Source organism: Hoplias malabaricus, chromosome 2, assembly GCF_029633855.1.
Source record: "Hoplias malabaricus isolate fHopMal1 chromosome 2, fHopMal1.hap1, whole genome shotgun sequence".
In the NCBI taxonomy this organism is placed as follows: domain Eukaryota; kingdom Metazoa; phylum Chordata; class Actinopteri; order Characiformes; family Erythrinidae; genus Hoplias; species Hoplias malabaricus.
The window spans coordinates 23,616,843-23,633,261 of record NC_089801.1 but is presented as its reverse complement, the minus strand read 5'-3'; the positions used below and the strand labels follow the sequence as shown (position 1 = coordinate 23,633,261).

The window sequence follows — 16,419 nt, the reverse complement described above, 5'->3', positions numbered from 1 at the left end:
TTTTCATATACAGCTGTGTTCTCCAGATGAATATTAAGCGTCTTCCTCAAATTCCCGCTCTTTTTTTCAATAAGTAGTGAAGACATGTTTCGTATTAATTTTAGATCAAAATGCCCCTTTATATATTTTGAAATAGACTAGAATAGAAATTCTGGAGTTTGCTGTTTCTGTGGAAATGAGCATACGTAGCTAAATAATATATTTTTAAAAAATATTCTAAAATAAAATATAGCAAAGTATATTTAACAACAGCAGCCATCTTGAAAACCGAAGTTTGCCAAAAATAGCGTCCGATTTTTAAACATTTTGGTTCATTTTGGTGTTTTGCCTGATTTAATTATGTTTGTGAATTGATGTAAATTAAATTGTTCACCTGTGTTCTCCCTGTGTCTGTGTGGGTTTCCTTCTGATGCTACGGTTTGTTTTCATAGTTTCACAGTAATCCCTCGCTACTTCGCGGTTCATCCTTCGCGGATTCGCTACTTGGCGGGTTTTTTCAAGGGGGCTTATGGCCGCTATATCGCGGATATTGAGGGAAAATCTAGGAAAACTGTGAAAGATGAATAGCCAAAAGTATTTTTTTATTATTTACATGTATTAGACTAGGCCTGTATGTGACAAAATATATAATTTACAAGTATTCCTTACGTACAGTACATGTATTGTTCAAGTCCACATCCGAGTGAAATTTACTGACGCTAAATCACAGCTTAGGAACTACACTATTAAAGAAACTGGTAGGATATCACATGTAGTTCCAGCTGAAAAACATTATAGAATGACTGTTTAATGCAAAGGGTGGGTTGTAAACAGTGCAGGGAGGGTTTTAAAAGTCCAAATACTTGTTAAATACATAAAAAAATATCTTTCCTCTACTTCGCGGAAATTCTTTTTTCGCAGGTGGTCTTGGATCGCATCCCCCGCGAAAAACAAGGGATCACTGTAAAACATATTGGTATATGGATGGGCCATGCAACACTTTCTTTAGGTGTTAGTGAGTGAATGGGTGAGTGAGTGATGCCCTGTGATGGACTGGTGCCCTGTCCAGAGTGTGTTCCTGCCTTGAATTCCAGTTACAGAACATGGATGAATGCATTGATATTGATAATATATTGAAACAATGTATAGATTTTACACCTATCAATTTTATTTGCAATTTCCTCAGTGTGGCATAACCAAAAGTTGTGCACACTTGTTCATCCAACATTTCTTTTAAAATCAATTATAAACAGATTGTTCCCTTTGCGGGCGGCACGGTGGCGCAGCAGGTAGTGTCGCAGTCACACAGCTGAGGTTGTGGGTTTGATTCCCGCTCCAGGTGACTGTCTGTGAGGAGTTGGTGTGTTCTCCCTGTGTCCGCGTGGGTTTCCTCCGGGTGCTCCAGTTTCCTCCCACTGTCCAAAAACACACATTGGTAGGTGGATTGGCGACACAAAAGTGCCCGTAGGTGTGAGTGAATGTGAATGTGTCTGTGTTGCCCTGTGAAGGACTGGCGCCCCCTCCAGGATGTATTCCCGCCTTGCGCCCAATGATTCCAGGTAGGCTCTGGACCCACCGCAACCTTGAACTGGATAAGCGGTTACAGATAATGAATGAATGTTCCCTTTGCTGCAGTTACAGCTTCTGCTTTAGATTAGATTTGATTTTGGGACATTTCTGTGAGCTCCGTCCATCAAGAGATGACAGTTACACTGCTGTACAGCCCAATGCTGGAGGGATTCATATCACTGGAGCTAACAATAGGCTTTGAGCAAGGTGATCTTAGGCTCATGTGCAGCTGCACTAGAGAGAGACCTATTTAATTTAATTCTTCTCTAAGATTGTACAAGCTGAACATTTGTGTCCAAAATAAGGGCAAGTTAAATTAGCAGCATTCACTAATTTCAGGTTAACGTTTGGATGTAAAGGTTTACCAGGTTCTTTCCTACTTGTTTGGTCAAAGCCTCAGTTAGACCTTGGACAAACAAAATTTTGCGCACAGACACTGCTGCTGAACAGTTAAACACTTGATGGAAGATAATGGATCAATAAAGACTTGGACAGCTGACAACATTGGACAATGTTTCTACAACCCATTTACTCTGATCTCAGGCCTGTTTTTGTCATATCACTTACATTAGTTTGGGTTTTCATGACTTGTCCCTGGTCAGTGGGGAAGCGTGTATGTGTGCATGTGTGCGTCCACTGGAGAGGGAGGAGGATGAAGGGGTGTTCACCTGAAGACCAATCACCTCTGGATCTGGGGTCAGTATTTATCCACAGAGGAGTCCGCGTGGCGACCGCTTTTGACCATCCGTCCTGGTGAGCAGTGCCCATCTAGAACAGCAGAATGGTGAGTCTCTAGACAGAAACATATCATCATCATTATCATCACCATCATCAGGACAAAAACATATCTCAGTATTTGAAGTTTGTCATGTTTTGGCACAATTTGAAATCACCTGCAGTCCTTTACATCGGGCTAAACTTTCATGATGAACAGACCAGTGGAAATAATCTGAAAAAGACAAGAACAAGGAAAGGTGGTTCCTTTCACTTCTACTCAAAGTTATGCATGATTTTTTTTTTCCTGTAAAAATTTCATTTTTGGAGTGCATTGTCACTGTCCAGAAAAACACATAACTTTTAATTAAAGGGAATAAATGAAGGAAAAAGATTTCATTTCAAATCATTTTGGGATTTCCATTGGTCCATTCATCATGAAATATTCACACAATGTAAAACAAATATAGTCTTCACAGGATATAAAAAAATGTAAATGGAGATATATATATATATATTTAGGACAAGGATATATTCTGAATTTATCAATGAATGATATATAATTTTTTTATTCTAAAACTTAATAAGTATCAGAAAATTTTGACTGCCTTAAAAGCAGAAACACCATCCATTTAAAAAAAAAACACTATGAACCCAAGCACAAGGTTTAGGTTTGAAAATTCCAGTAAACGAACTTCACTGTATATTAATAAAACTTTCCTGATATATGATATATTCATATAATAGAACATTAAGATAACATTAATATGTTTCTTTCTAATTTATTTTGTAGACAAGCTACAGTGATAAAGGGGAAAAGGTAAAACACTCATCTTTTCACTCAGTCGCTGGTATTAAACATGCTGATTTTTCAATTACGCTCCTAGACGCTCCCTTTGAATTAAGTTCCTAGACACCCACTCATGCAACATTCCTACTGTGATTGAGGGTATGTTTGCCCCCTTGCTGCAACAACAACCTCCACTTTTCTGAGGAGACTTTAGACTAGAAGACATTAAAAATTGATGATTAATTATGGATCACAAAATCATAAATACTACTGCAACCCATCCCTATATACCCATTCTGTCAACACTTGGCATTGGGTTTGGTGACCTTATGTTTAGGGCACATTTCATTCTTGCTTTTCTATGGGGACTCTACAAACTGTGAATGCAATTTAGTATTTTTCTAAATTTAGTATTTTTTCAAAGAATTCCAAGGAGGTCACAGGCACTTCAGATGGATTATAGCACTTCATAAGAATATTCAGTTCAATTATATTGCATTTTGTGTCCATTTGTACAGAAGACAAATCATATACGAGTGCAAAATATGAATAAATGAATATATGTCTAAAGTGCTTTTCTGCTTTACAGCCAGAAAGAGGCAAATTCTTGAGGTTCCACCATGTGAAGTTCTGGGTGGGCAATGCAAAGCAGGTAAGCTGTGTTGACTCAGAACTGACCTTTAATAGAAGCCAATGAGCAGCTGCTGATGCATGGTGCTTATCTGCTGTGTATTGACTCTATTTGATATGAATTTAAATTTCAAGGCACCACCAAATTAATTTTTTCACTCTCCAACAACTTAAACCAGTTAAAGTCATTTTGGCCACCAGAAAAAAGAAAAAGTGTATTTATGAATGTGAATAGTTTTCCCATTCACATGAAGAATTGTCGTGCTTTGTAGTACCAGAATGAACCATTTTTATGCTCAATAGACTGGATTCCTCACATGGGGCTGACCATTTTGAAAAAAAAATGTTTTAGGATGAAATTGCTGATACTTCCAGACCACTAAGTGTCAGTATAATGGCTGTTTTCTAACATGGAGTATAATATTTGGAGAAAATGTGCAATTCAGAACAGAAGCGTCTACTTCTGTTGTGTGAACGCCAAGGCAGGGTTAAACCTCATAGTACACACGTAATGAGAAAATCAAGCCAACACAAACAAAAAAGAGTGGAAAAATAAGAGAACCAAGGAAAAAAACGACAAAAAAATCACTGATCACTTCCTTGTTGAGGAGCACTCAGGGGAAAATGAGGAGATACAGGGGAGGTGGAGCTAAGCAGATGCTCCCAATCATTTTAAAGAGCAGGTGCCAAAAGCCCTTTTGGACAGGAATGTTTGGACAGGGTGAGAATGGTGCTGTGTTGTTTGATCCTTGTGGTATTTTGACCAACGAATGTCACCAAGACATCAGAAATGTTTTAACTTGGGGAAGAGGTGTAGATTATGTCACCTTTAATGACCAAACTACTTTAAATATAGGGCCAAAACAACAATGCTAATAACTGTTAGCACCCCAATGGGATTCTAGTAGCAGTGTAGCAGTAACATTGTAACTCAAAAGGTGATTAGTTGATTCCACTATATGAAGTTTAATTTAAATGTGAATGTAACATGATTTTTACATTTTCCAAATGACTTTAGTGTAGAATCTGACATGTTAGGCCTTCAGTTCAGCTCCTGAATCCCTACCCAGTAGGAGGGCTCACTTTGGTGTCTCTGGCTAATGCTATCAACAGTGCACAAACAGCCAGTGATGTCCTTGCTAAACCTGACTTCTCAGTAATCGGGGGAAAGTTGAGTTCCGATGGAATAGTGATGCAAGACTGATGGCCAGGGCGATAAGTAGATTTCTGCTGTATTTACACAATGTTTACACAGTGTTTACACAGTCATCACTGACCATTGGAGTGGAAAAGGCTGGTTCATCCATCCCAGCAGGATGTCTCTTTTCTGTTATAAACTAAAGAAGCTTAGAAGCAGAACGTAAACACTTGAGACAGTTTCATTAATTTCTTTGTTGATTTTTCACTGTATACGTGTCCATTTATCCCCTGAAAATGACATCACCATCGTGAAGGACATAGCTTTCACTCCAAACAAAAGGCGGTTGATTAGACATTGGACCTTTGTAGTTCTCAAGGCGGCTAGTTGGAACCTGCACAAGTTTCCTGTGAACTTGTGAGTTTTGGCACAACAGTTTGGACACCTGCTCATCCAGGGATTTATTTGAAATGGAGGTTATTCACGAGTAGGTTTTCCCCCTTTGCTGCAGAAACGGTCTCAAATTCTCTCGAAATGCCTTACACTGCCTGCTGGAACATTGCTGAGAGAAAGTGATCACATTACATTGATAATGTACATTCAGTGAGTACATTATCCTTAAAATTACAGCTTCAAAATCATTGTGATTTTGCGACAGACCTATATTATGGACAATAGAGCCTCGGTTATTGCTAATCCAGGCTCAGCACTGCAGAAACTGCCCTAGGCAATTTTTGGAGAAAGGTAATGTGAATGTCAAATGTGAATTCAGGACAGTGCTTTAAAAATGGATTACACTCTGCAACTGTAGGGGGAGCCCAAAAGCAAAAAAAAATACCAAATCTTACCAAGTTTTCCTTTGAGCCAAGAGAACATTACTGAGGCCTGGTACTAATGTTGGAAGATTAGTTCTGGATAACAAACACCACTCCAACACATCCCAAAGCTACTGGAGGGAGCTCAATAACTCAAGAGAAGTTTCACTGTTCCACATTCCTGTGCTGGGGAATGTTCCTCCATCCAGCTCTAGTAACACACCAATAGCAGGCCCTGTATTTAAGAAAATGTGTCAAAATCCGATGTATTTTCCTTCAAGTGGGACAGGGTTGACATTAAAGTTAAGTTTAACCGCTCCAGAACCGTCCATTCTCCAACTCTGTCTTTTCTCTCTTCTCCTGTAGGCGGCAGTCTTCTACTGCGATAAGATGGGCTTTGAGCCTCTGGCTTACAAAGGCCTGGAAACTGGCAGCAGAGAGGTGGTCTCTCATGTCGTCAAACAAGACAAGGTGAGTGCCTCGCACACACCTTTTACAGCTCTGTAGGATATTGTACATATTGTGTGAGATCTAGAAAAAACTGTATTTGTTAACACTGCTCCACAGTGCATATGTGAGAGTCCTGAGACGGTGTGTTAATTATTAATAAATTAACAATTTGTAATAAAATTTTGAAGATATCTTTGAAATGCACGCATAGAGATGGGAATGTTGCTCTGTTTCTGCTCTATAGTAGGGTGACAAGACGTCCTCTTTTACCCGGACACGTCCTCTTTTTTAGACTTAAAAAAATGTCCGGGAGGAATTTCACAAACGTCCGGGATTTTGTTTTTCTACAGCTTACATAGAACTTCGAGAAGTTTCGTTCACAAACTAGTCCCGCCCTCCCCTACTCCGATTGGTTCACTTGAGTGAGAAGGGGGTGTGGTGAAGTAGCGTAAAATCTTCTGATTGGACGGTCTGACTGTAGTGCTACCGTTATTGGTCGATAACCTTCTCTGTAAACATTTAATTGGTCGGTCTGCACGTCAGTCGTCCTTGTTTACGTCAGGCAAAGCTCATGTACCTACCCTCATCTCGAGCAGCTAATGCCGAAACGTAAATGTAAGTTCTCGGATGAATTAAAAAAGAAAATCCCATGTTTTCCCATGTGTAGTAAATAAAGGTGTAAAGGACCTAAATGCCTCCCCCCCGACACGAGACGTGTCCTCTTTTTCATCATCTCAGAGCTGGTCACCCTACTCTATAGGCGTGTAATACTGACTGAGGGTGGAATTGACTTCACATTCGAGAGACCACTGACTGCATTAAAGTAACACAGACCCAAAGTGCTACAAAACTAAACAGTTTGAGTTCCCAATTAGTTTCTGTGGTAATTCAAACTGTAAATAAAACATACAGAGAAGTTAAACTTTAGCCTCAAACAAACAACAGTCATATTTTCCCTCAAACATACCGTTCCACATTAAAACATGCAGAGCTTCTGAACGGAAAAGAGCGAGCAGCAGTTCCCCAGAAGTGTTGACTGTTTCCTTAATGAGGGTTTATTATTATTATTATTATTATTATTATTATTATTATTTTAATATCACCATGGTCCTATAGGTTCTACTAATTATTATGATGCATACAGAGTATATAGAAAATTCTTTATGTATCATTATTATATATTTTTTCCATACAAATAAACTTCATAATTAATAAAAGTCTTATGTTTTCCACAGATTATATTCATATTTGAATCACCTCTCAATCCTGGAAATGACGGTAATGTTCTCAGTCCTTTATTCTGATCATTTATATAATTCAGTGTGATAATATTGTACATATTTCACAAAATATCATCTTGCAAATAAAATGAAAAACTACATTACTGCAGTATACACTACAACAGGAAAAAGCCATGTTTTAAAATTATGTATGTAATAATAATTTATACACTGTAAATGGAGAGTTTAATATCTTACGTGAAATACTGGATAAAGGGAAAAACTGAGGAAGAACAAATGATTTAAATACTTCAACATAAAGGCCTCAACATTAAAATCACAGATCTGGCTTTTTTTCTCATTACTGTTTACAGTGTATATATTGTTGTTTTTTTCAGTTATTCCTTTTATATTCAATATATTTACACAAGACATTAAACTCTCCATTTGCTGTGTACAATTACATACATAATTATTAAAATGGCTTTCCTGTCGTAGTGTGTATAAATATATATGAGAACCCGCTCTCTCTCTCTCTCTCTCGCTCTCGCTCTCTCCACACAGAGATGGGTAAGCACCTAATAAAACATGGGGACGGTGTTAAGGACATTGCTTTCCAAGTAGAAGACTGTGATTTTCTGGTCAAGGTAAATAAGGAAGTTGTAACACACTGCTTCCAAATAACAGTAAACAGGAAGAGTAAGCACATCAAAACCAACCATTAAATAAACAACCGTTCACAGTTTTATGTCATTTTTCTGGTACACTACAGTTTCCAGCATGCATCACTAGAGGTTAAAAATCTAGCAAGGCATTAGTGATATATCACTTATAATAATATTTATCAACCTTTCCGAATCATTTTCAAAATAAAACAAAAAGCAGACAATATTTATTAAAATATATATTATTGTTATAAGTTCATCCCAAAAATGTGACTCGCTTCAGAACCAACTGCTTTGTAGTTATTTTGTATTAATTTGTATGAATAAGGTTAATCTCCATAGAATGGGTCCCCCAAACAGGCTGTTAGATAACGTAAAAAAAATCACTTAAGAAATTGACTGCCCCATTAAAAGTGCTTTGTTCTTGTGCTGTCTTGACAGAAAGCCAAAGAGAGGGGAGCAGTGATAGTGAAAGAGCCGTGGGTGGAACAGGACAGCTACGGCAAAGTGAAATATGCTGTGGTTCAGACGGTAAGCAGCATGCACCGTTTGTTTTCCTATCTTCATGGGCTATTTCTATTGTCACATCTTCATAATCCTGAGATTTGGTCCCCACAAAGGTTCAAATACATGTTCACCCATGTGTATTAATAGAATCACACTGAATTATCTGAGATGAAACAAACACAAATCAGAGAGAAAATAAGGGAAAGAATGAAAGAGAGAAAATTAAATAGAGCTTGAAATGACAAAAAAGGGGGAAAAAAGAAAGACCAAAAGGAGCTACACACAAATTCATATTCCTAACTTACATACATGTCCACACACGTACTCTAACTGTATGACACTGCCACCTGTAACTTCTGTTTGCTTCGTTTTCTCAGTATGGAGATACAACCCACACATTAGTCGAATACATGGGTTCATACAAAGGTCTGTTTCTGCCAGGCTACAAAGAACCTCTCTACAAAGACCCCTTGCTTTCCAAATTGTGAGTATTTCAACATAATTGGATTCCTACAAACGTAGTGACAAAAACTAGCAAACAAATAAAATAAGATTTCTTTGTAAATGGCATTAAAGGTGCAGTCTGTTATTGTCACCTGTGATTCCTCTTTATGTTATGACACAGCTATAGTACTGACACCTACTGTATAATGCACTAAATCTATCAGAGTTTCTGCACTAAATACTGTTTTCGGCATGGCCACCCTCATGTGGGGAACCCACTCTATAGAGACTTTACTGTTTTTTCCAGGACAACAAAGCAATCGATTAAGAACCAGATGTCAGATGTATTTAATGTCTTCATACACTACCCCTCAGGAAGTTATTTTTACACAATATGGTAAAGCTGGCTGACGTCTGATCTCTGTATAATAGTTCTGAGATATGAGTTCAATAAATTCTGGAGATTTTGGTGGAATTCCCCTTTAAAGCCTCCTCATATACGAAAGACAGCTGCATACTTGTATCTTTTATTGTAAATTTTATTATATGGCTATATTTATATAATTTATTCTGCCGTTGACAGGCCTCCAAGCTGCCTGAGCTTCATCGACCATATTGTGGGAAACCAGCCAGATGATCAGATGGTGCCAGTATCAGACTGGTGAGAGCACACGCAGCTCACGCAGCTCACGTAGCTTTGGCTCAAGCTCAGAAACAGCGATCAATAACGGCCATTCCCAGAAAACCCCTTCCTTTCCAGAGTGCTCCTGGCAGTGGAAAGCACATGCGTTTCAAAATTTACAGCAAAGGTCCATCAGAGTGTAGTTTAAATAAATGAACACTTCCTTTAAACACATACACAATTTTGCATTCCTATTTTTGTGGGTTATACACAATGCTATTCCCACAAGGATACCAATTCATCAATCAATAAAATGAAAATATGAGCCCTAATAATATCCCACTGAAACCATAACCCAGAAAACATATCTTTACAATGGATATTATTTTAAATCACATAAATATTACATTTTTTCTACAAATCTCTTAATGTTTTTCACTGGCTTTAAATTTCTATCGAGCAAAAGTCTTCTTAGTCAAACGACAATTCATGTCCAGGACTAATGTGGATAATGTTTTTGAAACAAACAGAATCATTGGAATATAAAATAAATAATACATTTACTAGTTTAATAATAATACATTTAAAAGTAATATTATAATAATTATAATCACATTCTCTAGATACAGTAGCTAGAAATGAATTAAAAATAAATTTAAAACATCTTAAAATAATCTTGTAAAAAGATTTGCTGTGCAGTAACACTTTATAATAGGGCATTATCCATGTTGTCTTTTCATGACAACGGATATAAAACTACAGGAATAAATATAAAGACTATTTCTACCAGGCATTAGTCTATAAATAGTCTTTTGTCATAAAGGCTAATTCAATCAAATCCCCTTTTTGTGTTAATTCTATATCTTTTGCTCTCTCTGTTTCTCTGGGCCTCACTCTCAGGTATCAAAAGTCCCTGTTTTTCCACCGTTTCTGGTCCATCGATGATAAACAGATCCACACAGATTACAGTTCTCTCAGGTCCATTGTTGTCACCAACTATGAGGAGACCATCAAGATGCCCATCAATGAACCTGCCCCTGGAAAAAAGAAGTCACAGATTCAGGTCTAAAACAAACATTATTACATCAAACAGTCAAATAAATCCAAGAGATGATAATTCCTCGTTTTTGCTGATTTCTTTTAGTGGCTAAAAGTCAGTGTGTTCTCTACTGGGCAATTTTCCCATTATTTAGCCCAAGACAGTTCCACCTGTTAGCCAAGACATCCCCATTATCACACACAATGGCACCCACCTCAAGATGTGTCAATCCAACTACTACTTTTCAAACTGCCACTCAAAAATAAACATCACTGCACAGCTCAACACGCTTGGAGGAGAATCCCAACTGCCCAGTGTCTAGCATAATGCTAATTTACAGGGAGAGAAAGGGAGGACCATTTCCACCTCACAAAGAGAGTGAGAGTCCCTGCCTCAAATAGTTGTGGACACTAAGGCGCCACCAGGGATCGAACTGGCACACAATTTCTACTTTAACACACAAACGGCATAACTTTTGCGCAGGCTACATTTTTATTATTCATGTTTATCCCCCAGCCCCTTTATTTTAATAATTCTGCAAATACACACTGATGATGCATTAAAAGTTGCAGAAATATATTCTATTATTTTCACTTCAAAAGAACAATTTATTTGGACAGAGGCGCTTTAAATTTTGGTGATTGTGAGTTCTTCTTTGCTTTGCCTGTGCAGGAGTTTGTTGACTACAATGGAGGACCTGGAGTACAACACATAGCTCTAAACACATCAGACATCATCAAGGCAGTAAGTTATTGGACTGACCATAGGTGTGATGTGTGATGTACACATCATATTTATAAAGAGTTTCCCTGCAGGACCACTGCACGTCAGTTGAGTGTTAATGTGTGTTGTGCTGGTACCAGTGGATCAGACACAGCAGGGCTGCTGGAGTTTTTAAATCCCTTAGTGTCACTGCAGGACTGAGAACAGTTCAACAAAAGAAAAAAACCCAAAACAAATGACCACTATTGTCCACTGATGAAGGACTAGAGGATGACCAACACAAACTGTCTCTGACTTTACATCTTTAAAGGGGAGCAAAGAGGTCAGTGTGTCTAACATAGCACACACCACCATGGTCCACCATTCAAATTATACCTGATCTCTGCTGGTCCTGTGGGAGTCTTGCGCATTGACGAACAGGTTGAAAAAAATTAAGAATAACAGATGGTCTACAGTCTGTAACTGTACAACTGATAAATTGGACAATGATTGCAGAAAGAACAAGGTCATGTCATGTTATGGCTGGTTGATGTTTGTCCAAACGCACGTCTTGTGTATGGTGCTTTGGAGTGTAACTTCACCAAATTCAAAACCTATTGTCGGCTGGGGCTGTGGTGTAAATCCCCCCCAACTTTGGACTTTGTAGTTGACTTCAGTAATGTTTTTTTTTATCAGATTGATCAGATTCTTGTGAAGATTCCTAGAAGTGCATTAATGAAACATGTCTCTTGATCAGATCTTGAACCTGAGAGCCCGTGGGATGGAGTTCTTGTCGACTCCTGACACCTACTATGACAGCCTTCGTGAGAAACTGAAGACGGCCAAGATCAAAGTGAAGGAGGACATGAAGACCCTGCAGGTAAGAGTTAACAAGGCGGCAGCCCAGGCCTAGATACACCATGGAGAACCTTAAAGGAGTCAACGTGTTGGAGCAAAGTCAGGCATTTGTGTCCAGGCCTTTAGGGTCAATGAGCTGTCAAAGTAACTGATTAATCATTGGGAACAACACTTACAGTGCGTTTTATATAATAATAATTATATAAAAAGCGTATATTAAAAAAAGACTGTAAACAAGATGGAAACTTGAAGTGTAGAGTGTTCTAGCCAAGGAGAAGCGTAATGTTCTCAGTGGAGAAGGCCACATTGACTCGTTTTCTCACTGTTTCTCTCCTCACAGGAGTTAAATATCTTAGTAGACTTTGATGATAAGGGCTACCTGCTCCAGATCTTTACCAAACCTGTGCAGGACAGACCCACTCTCTTCCTAGAGGTCATCCAGAGGAACAACCACTTTGTGAGTAGAGATGGTTAAGAGGTTGATACGTCTAACCACAAATATCTGTAAACAGAAATGCCACAAAACTGATATTATTACTGATAAACATCTGATATTATTAGGGGTACAAATAAGGTTTAAAGTTTTTTGTGAATCATATAATTGTAATTCAAAATTCAAAACTCCTCCCGCTCCCTTATCCAGTTCGGTCCGGAGCCTACCTGGAATCATTGGGCGCAAGGCCAATACAGCCTGGAGGGGGCGCCAGTCCTTCACAGGGCAACACACACTCACACATTCACTCACACATTCACACCAATGGACACTTTCGAGTCGCCAATCTACCTCCCAACATGTGTGTTATTGGACTGTGGGAGGAAACTGGAGCACCCGGAGGAAACCCACGCGGACACGGAGAACACGCCACACTCCTCACAGACAGTCACCCGGAGGAAACCCACATGGACACAGGGAGAACACACCACACTCCTCACAGACAGTCACCCAGAACGAGACTCGAACCCACAACCTCCATTGTTAATAAAATAACAATAGTCATTTTTAATACTGCTCCGGTTTCCTCCCACAGTCCAAAAACACACGTTGGTAGGTGGATTGGTGACTCTAAAGTGTCCGTAGGTTTGAGTGTGTGAGTGAATGTGTGTGTCTGTGTTGCCCTGTGAAGGACTGGCGCCCCCTCCAGGGTGTATTCCTGCCTTGCGCCCAATGATTCCAGGTAGGCTCTGGACCCACCGTGACCCTGAACTGGATAAGCGGTTACAGATAATGAATTAATGAATGAATGAATTTTTAATACTATGCCATAGTTACAATAAAATAAACAAAGTGTGGGAGAAACTTTGAACGGTCAATAACAATAATACGTTACACAATAACACGTTAAAACTCATTTGTACACAAAGACTACACTCCAATCAAGTAGGCCACCATACTCTAACCACTCAAACACTACTAACCCATAGGAAGAAATACACAGTCCACTACATCACATCCCATCCAATCTGAGTGTCTGCTATTTCAGGCTAGATTTGTAACCGGATTGGATCAGATCCCTTAGTTTTCCCTGCAATATCCAATCCTATCTTTCCAATATCTGCCCAATTCCGATACCCATGGATTAAGCTGGCATTTCAGAGGTGGGGAGTGGATCAACCACAGTGTTATCTAAATTATTTGTCAGCATATAGATTTGGCTGTTTATATTTAAATTGGTTATTATCATAAATGGAAGTGTAAAGCATTGTAACCAGGAAAAATGAACCACGAATTTAGTAACATTCAACTGCCAAAACACTAGAGTAAACATTGTTCCAAATTAACCATTCAAACTGAGCTCCTAATCCTTGTTCTCTGTTAACTCTTTTTATATGTAGCACTGGCAACAATATCTAAAATTCCTTGGCAAAGCATACAACTTGTACATTTCCTTTTAGACCACATGGATCCCAAAAGGAAAGTATACCACACAGAAACTATGAGATTCATGAGATCTGATAGGTGCTGGATTTTCTTAGAAGCTCTTTTGGAACTCGGTAGAGGATTTTTAATTTTACCTGATGGTCTTCTACAGACACAGCTTCTTCAGGACTGCGCTGTGGGGCCCTTAAACTTAAGACACTTTGCTGCCTGTTAGGACTGGCCCAGTGATTATCCAGGGGCATTTTCTGTCCTCTGAAGTGGAGGAAATGCCCCAAGACAGGACGTTTCTGCCCCGACCACACCAAAGAGACGCTGGTACTTAAAAAGGGTTCCCAGGTTTTCACTTTGAGGCTCAAAACATTCATTTCACTGCCTTTGAAGAGGAGAAAGCAGCTTTCCAAAACAGCCCTAAGAGCAGAGTCTGTTATTGCAGTTATTAATCAAATGTACCTGTAGGACCAGTCTTTAAGTGCATTGGTGCATAACCTGGTCACATTTTTAAATTTTTACACATTTACTGGATAATTTGGAAAGGTTTTATATGAAATTGTAGATGACATATTAGATATCACAGAGTTAGAGGTAGGGCCCAGGCATCTCAATGTCCACAATACAAAAGTAAAGCCATTTAATTTACTGTCCCCAAAACTGTGGTAAACCAAAATACTATTTACAATTATTTAACTATTTGCCTCACTCTGTTTGTACTTGTATCAATGGATTAAATACAGTACATAATGTACAGGGACATAGCCAGGGTTTGAAATATAGTGAGGTTTGTGGTGGTTTTATGTTATTAATTACAGCATTTATACCCTGAAAAATAATACCTTCTTTTAAATATTTTCCAGGGCTTTGGAGCTGGAAACTTTAAATCTCTCTTTGAAGCCATTGAAAAGGACCAGGAAGCCAGGGGCAACCTCACTGTCTACAGCCCAGATGGCAATGCCCAGCGTTTCTACTGACACATTCATACACATTAAAATGGATGGTGTGTATCCTAATAGTCACATATATTCACTAAGGGCCAGGTCATAATGCAGACACAAAAAACCGCTCCTCTACAGTGCTTCCACAATCACTATTCACCTCAGATTACCATCTGTTCACACACTTTTACCTCACTCTGAACTAATGTTCCAACACGTAGAGTTAATGAGAACAGGACACAGCACTGACTGTTGTCAATAAAGCCACAGCAACTGGGAAACAGTGCAATGATTTTGAGTACTCTCTTACTTCCAAGTCTACCAGAAATTAGCTTTTTTCTAGATGTGTATTCTAACCTACATACCTACACTCACTTGCTCAAGGCTTCAACATTAGGAACAGTGGTGACTTGGGTGACATGGGCATTTTGCCAGGGCACCGTGGAGGTCTGAGCACCTTTTTGGCCATGCGACTTTCATTTGGAAATGAGAGAATGGAAAACAGGAAATGACTAGTTATTCGATTTCCATTTTTAAAAAGGAAAAGAAATTGCAAGGATATAAAAAGAGGTAAATGCTCCGTCTTAGGATTTCTGAGGACATGGTCAGATCAGGGCGACTGGAGATGTAACGTAAGAAGTGTGATTAAATTTGGGTCTAGAATCTTGTCTTGAGTCGACGCTATCTTAAAAGACTCCTGCTTACAGTCATGCAATATGGCAGTCATGAAATATTTTCAAAATGTGGTTCCAAAGACGTCACGCTGACCAGCGTCTCTGTACACGGTGAGAACAGGAGGAATAAAGTCAAAGTGAATATATTGTGATAACATGTCAACTCCCAAAGAATCAATTCTTCTTCTCCAACACATCTGGGAGCTGGGACAAGGCTGTGTCCAAAATTGTACCATAGTGAAACTTTAACTATAAGGTTAAGATGACACTTTATATGTCCCTTCGGTAATGTGAATAAGCAATATCCGATTAACTGTGTAGCTAACGTGCTAACCATGCAAAAGCTGGCTCTGATCTACAAAAATGTTACTCTCCATCACTCCAACACTTGATATAAAAAACTGCAAAAATAATAATATGAATCTGAACAGTGTTAGCTGCATTTTGTTGGAAAAAAGACTTTTTTGCTCTTTTTATTCAAAGGTCAGGGATTGTGCATTAGTTTAAGAGAAACACTGATATTCGACCAACTGACGCTGGTCTGGATTTACTCAGGCTGATCGTAATAGGAGACGTTGTTCTGTGTAGTCAGGTCAGATATAAATGGAAGCAGTTTGGGAGCTCCTGTAGTAAACAGGCTGCAGTCTTTTAATCACTACACAACTGGACAAAACAGCAGTCAGTCATTAAGATACATTAAATTACTCGCACTGCTTATTAAAACTTTACCATGGTTACTAAACAGTGAAGGTAAATGGGTTACAAATGTCAGGAAGCAAAAAGCTAGTTATATGT

At 38.7% G+C, this 16,419-nt stretch overlaps 2 protein-coding genes across 3 annotated transcripts in view; one reads left to right on the top strand and one right to left on the bottom strand.

Annotated features, from left to right (window-relative positions):
- Positions 1-6,032, bottom strand: part of mtmr4 (myotubularin related protein 4) — a 93,106-nt gene extending 87,074 nt beyond the window's left edge. The window contains exons 1-3 of one of the 2 annotated variants that reach the window (XM_066652313.1): positions 5,669-6,032; positions 2,442-2,497; positions 2,217-2,340 (exon numbers count right to left, since the gene is read on the bottom strand). The gene's annotated coding sequence lies outside the window, so the exon portion shown is untranslated. The remainder of the gene's footprint in view (positions 1-2,216; positions 2,341-2,441; positions 2,498-5,668) is intronic. The other variant, XM_066652331.1, reaches the window with a different exon arrangement.
- On the top strand, positions 2,274-15,768 carry hpda (4-hydroxyphenylpyruvate dioxygenase a). The gene is made up of 14 exons (XM_066652360.1): positions 2,274-2,332; positions 3,056-3,082; positions 3,642-3,704; positions 6,002-6,106; positions 7,321-7,363; positions 7,870-7,952; positions 8,412-8,501; positions 8,855-8,961; positions 9,505-9,582; positions 10,444-10,606; positions 11,255-11,326; positions 12,042-12,164; positions 12,483-12,599; positions 14,873-15,768. Exons 1-14 carry the CDS (start codon positions 2,330-2,332, stop codon positions 14,984-14,986), a joined length of 1,188 nt encoding a protein of 395 aa, XP_066508457.1. The 5' UTR covers positions 2,274-2,329; the 3' UTR covers positions 14,987-15,768.
- The last annotated feature ends 651 nt before the right edge of the window (positions 15,769-16,419 follow it).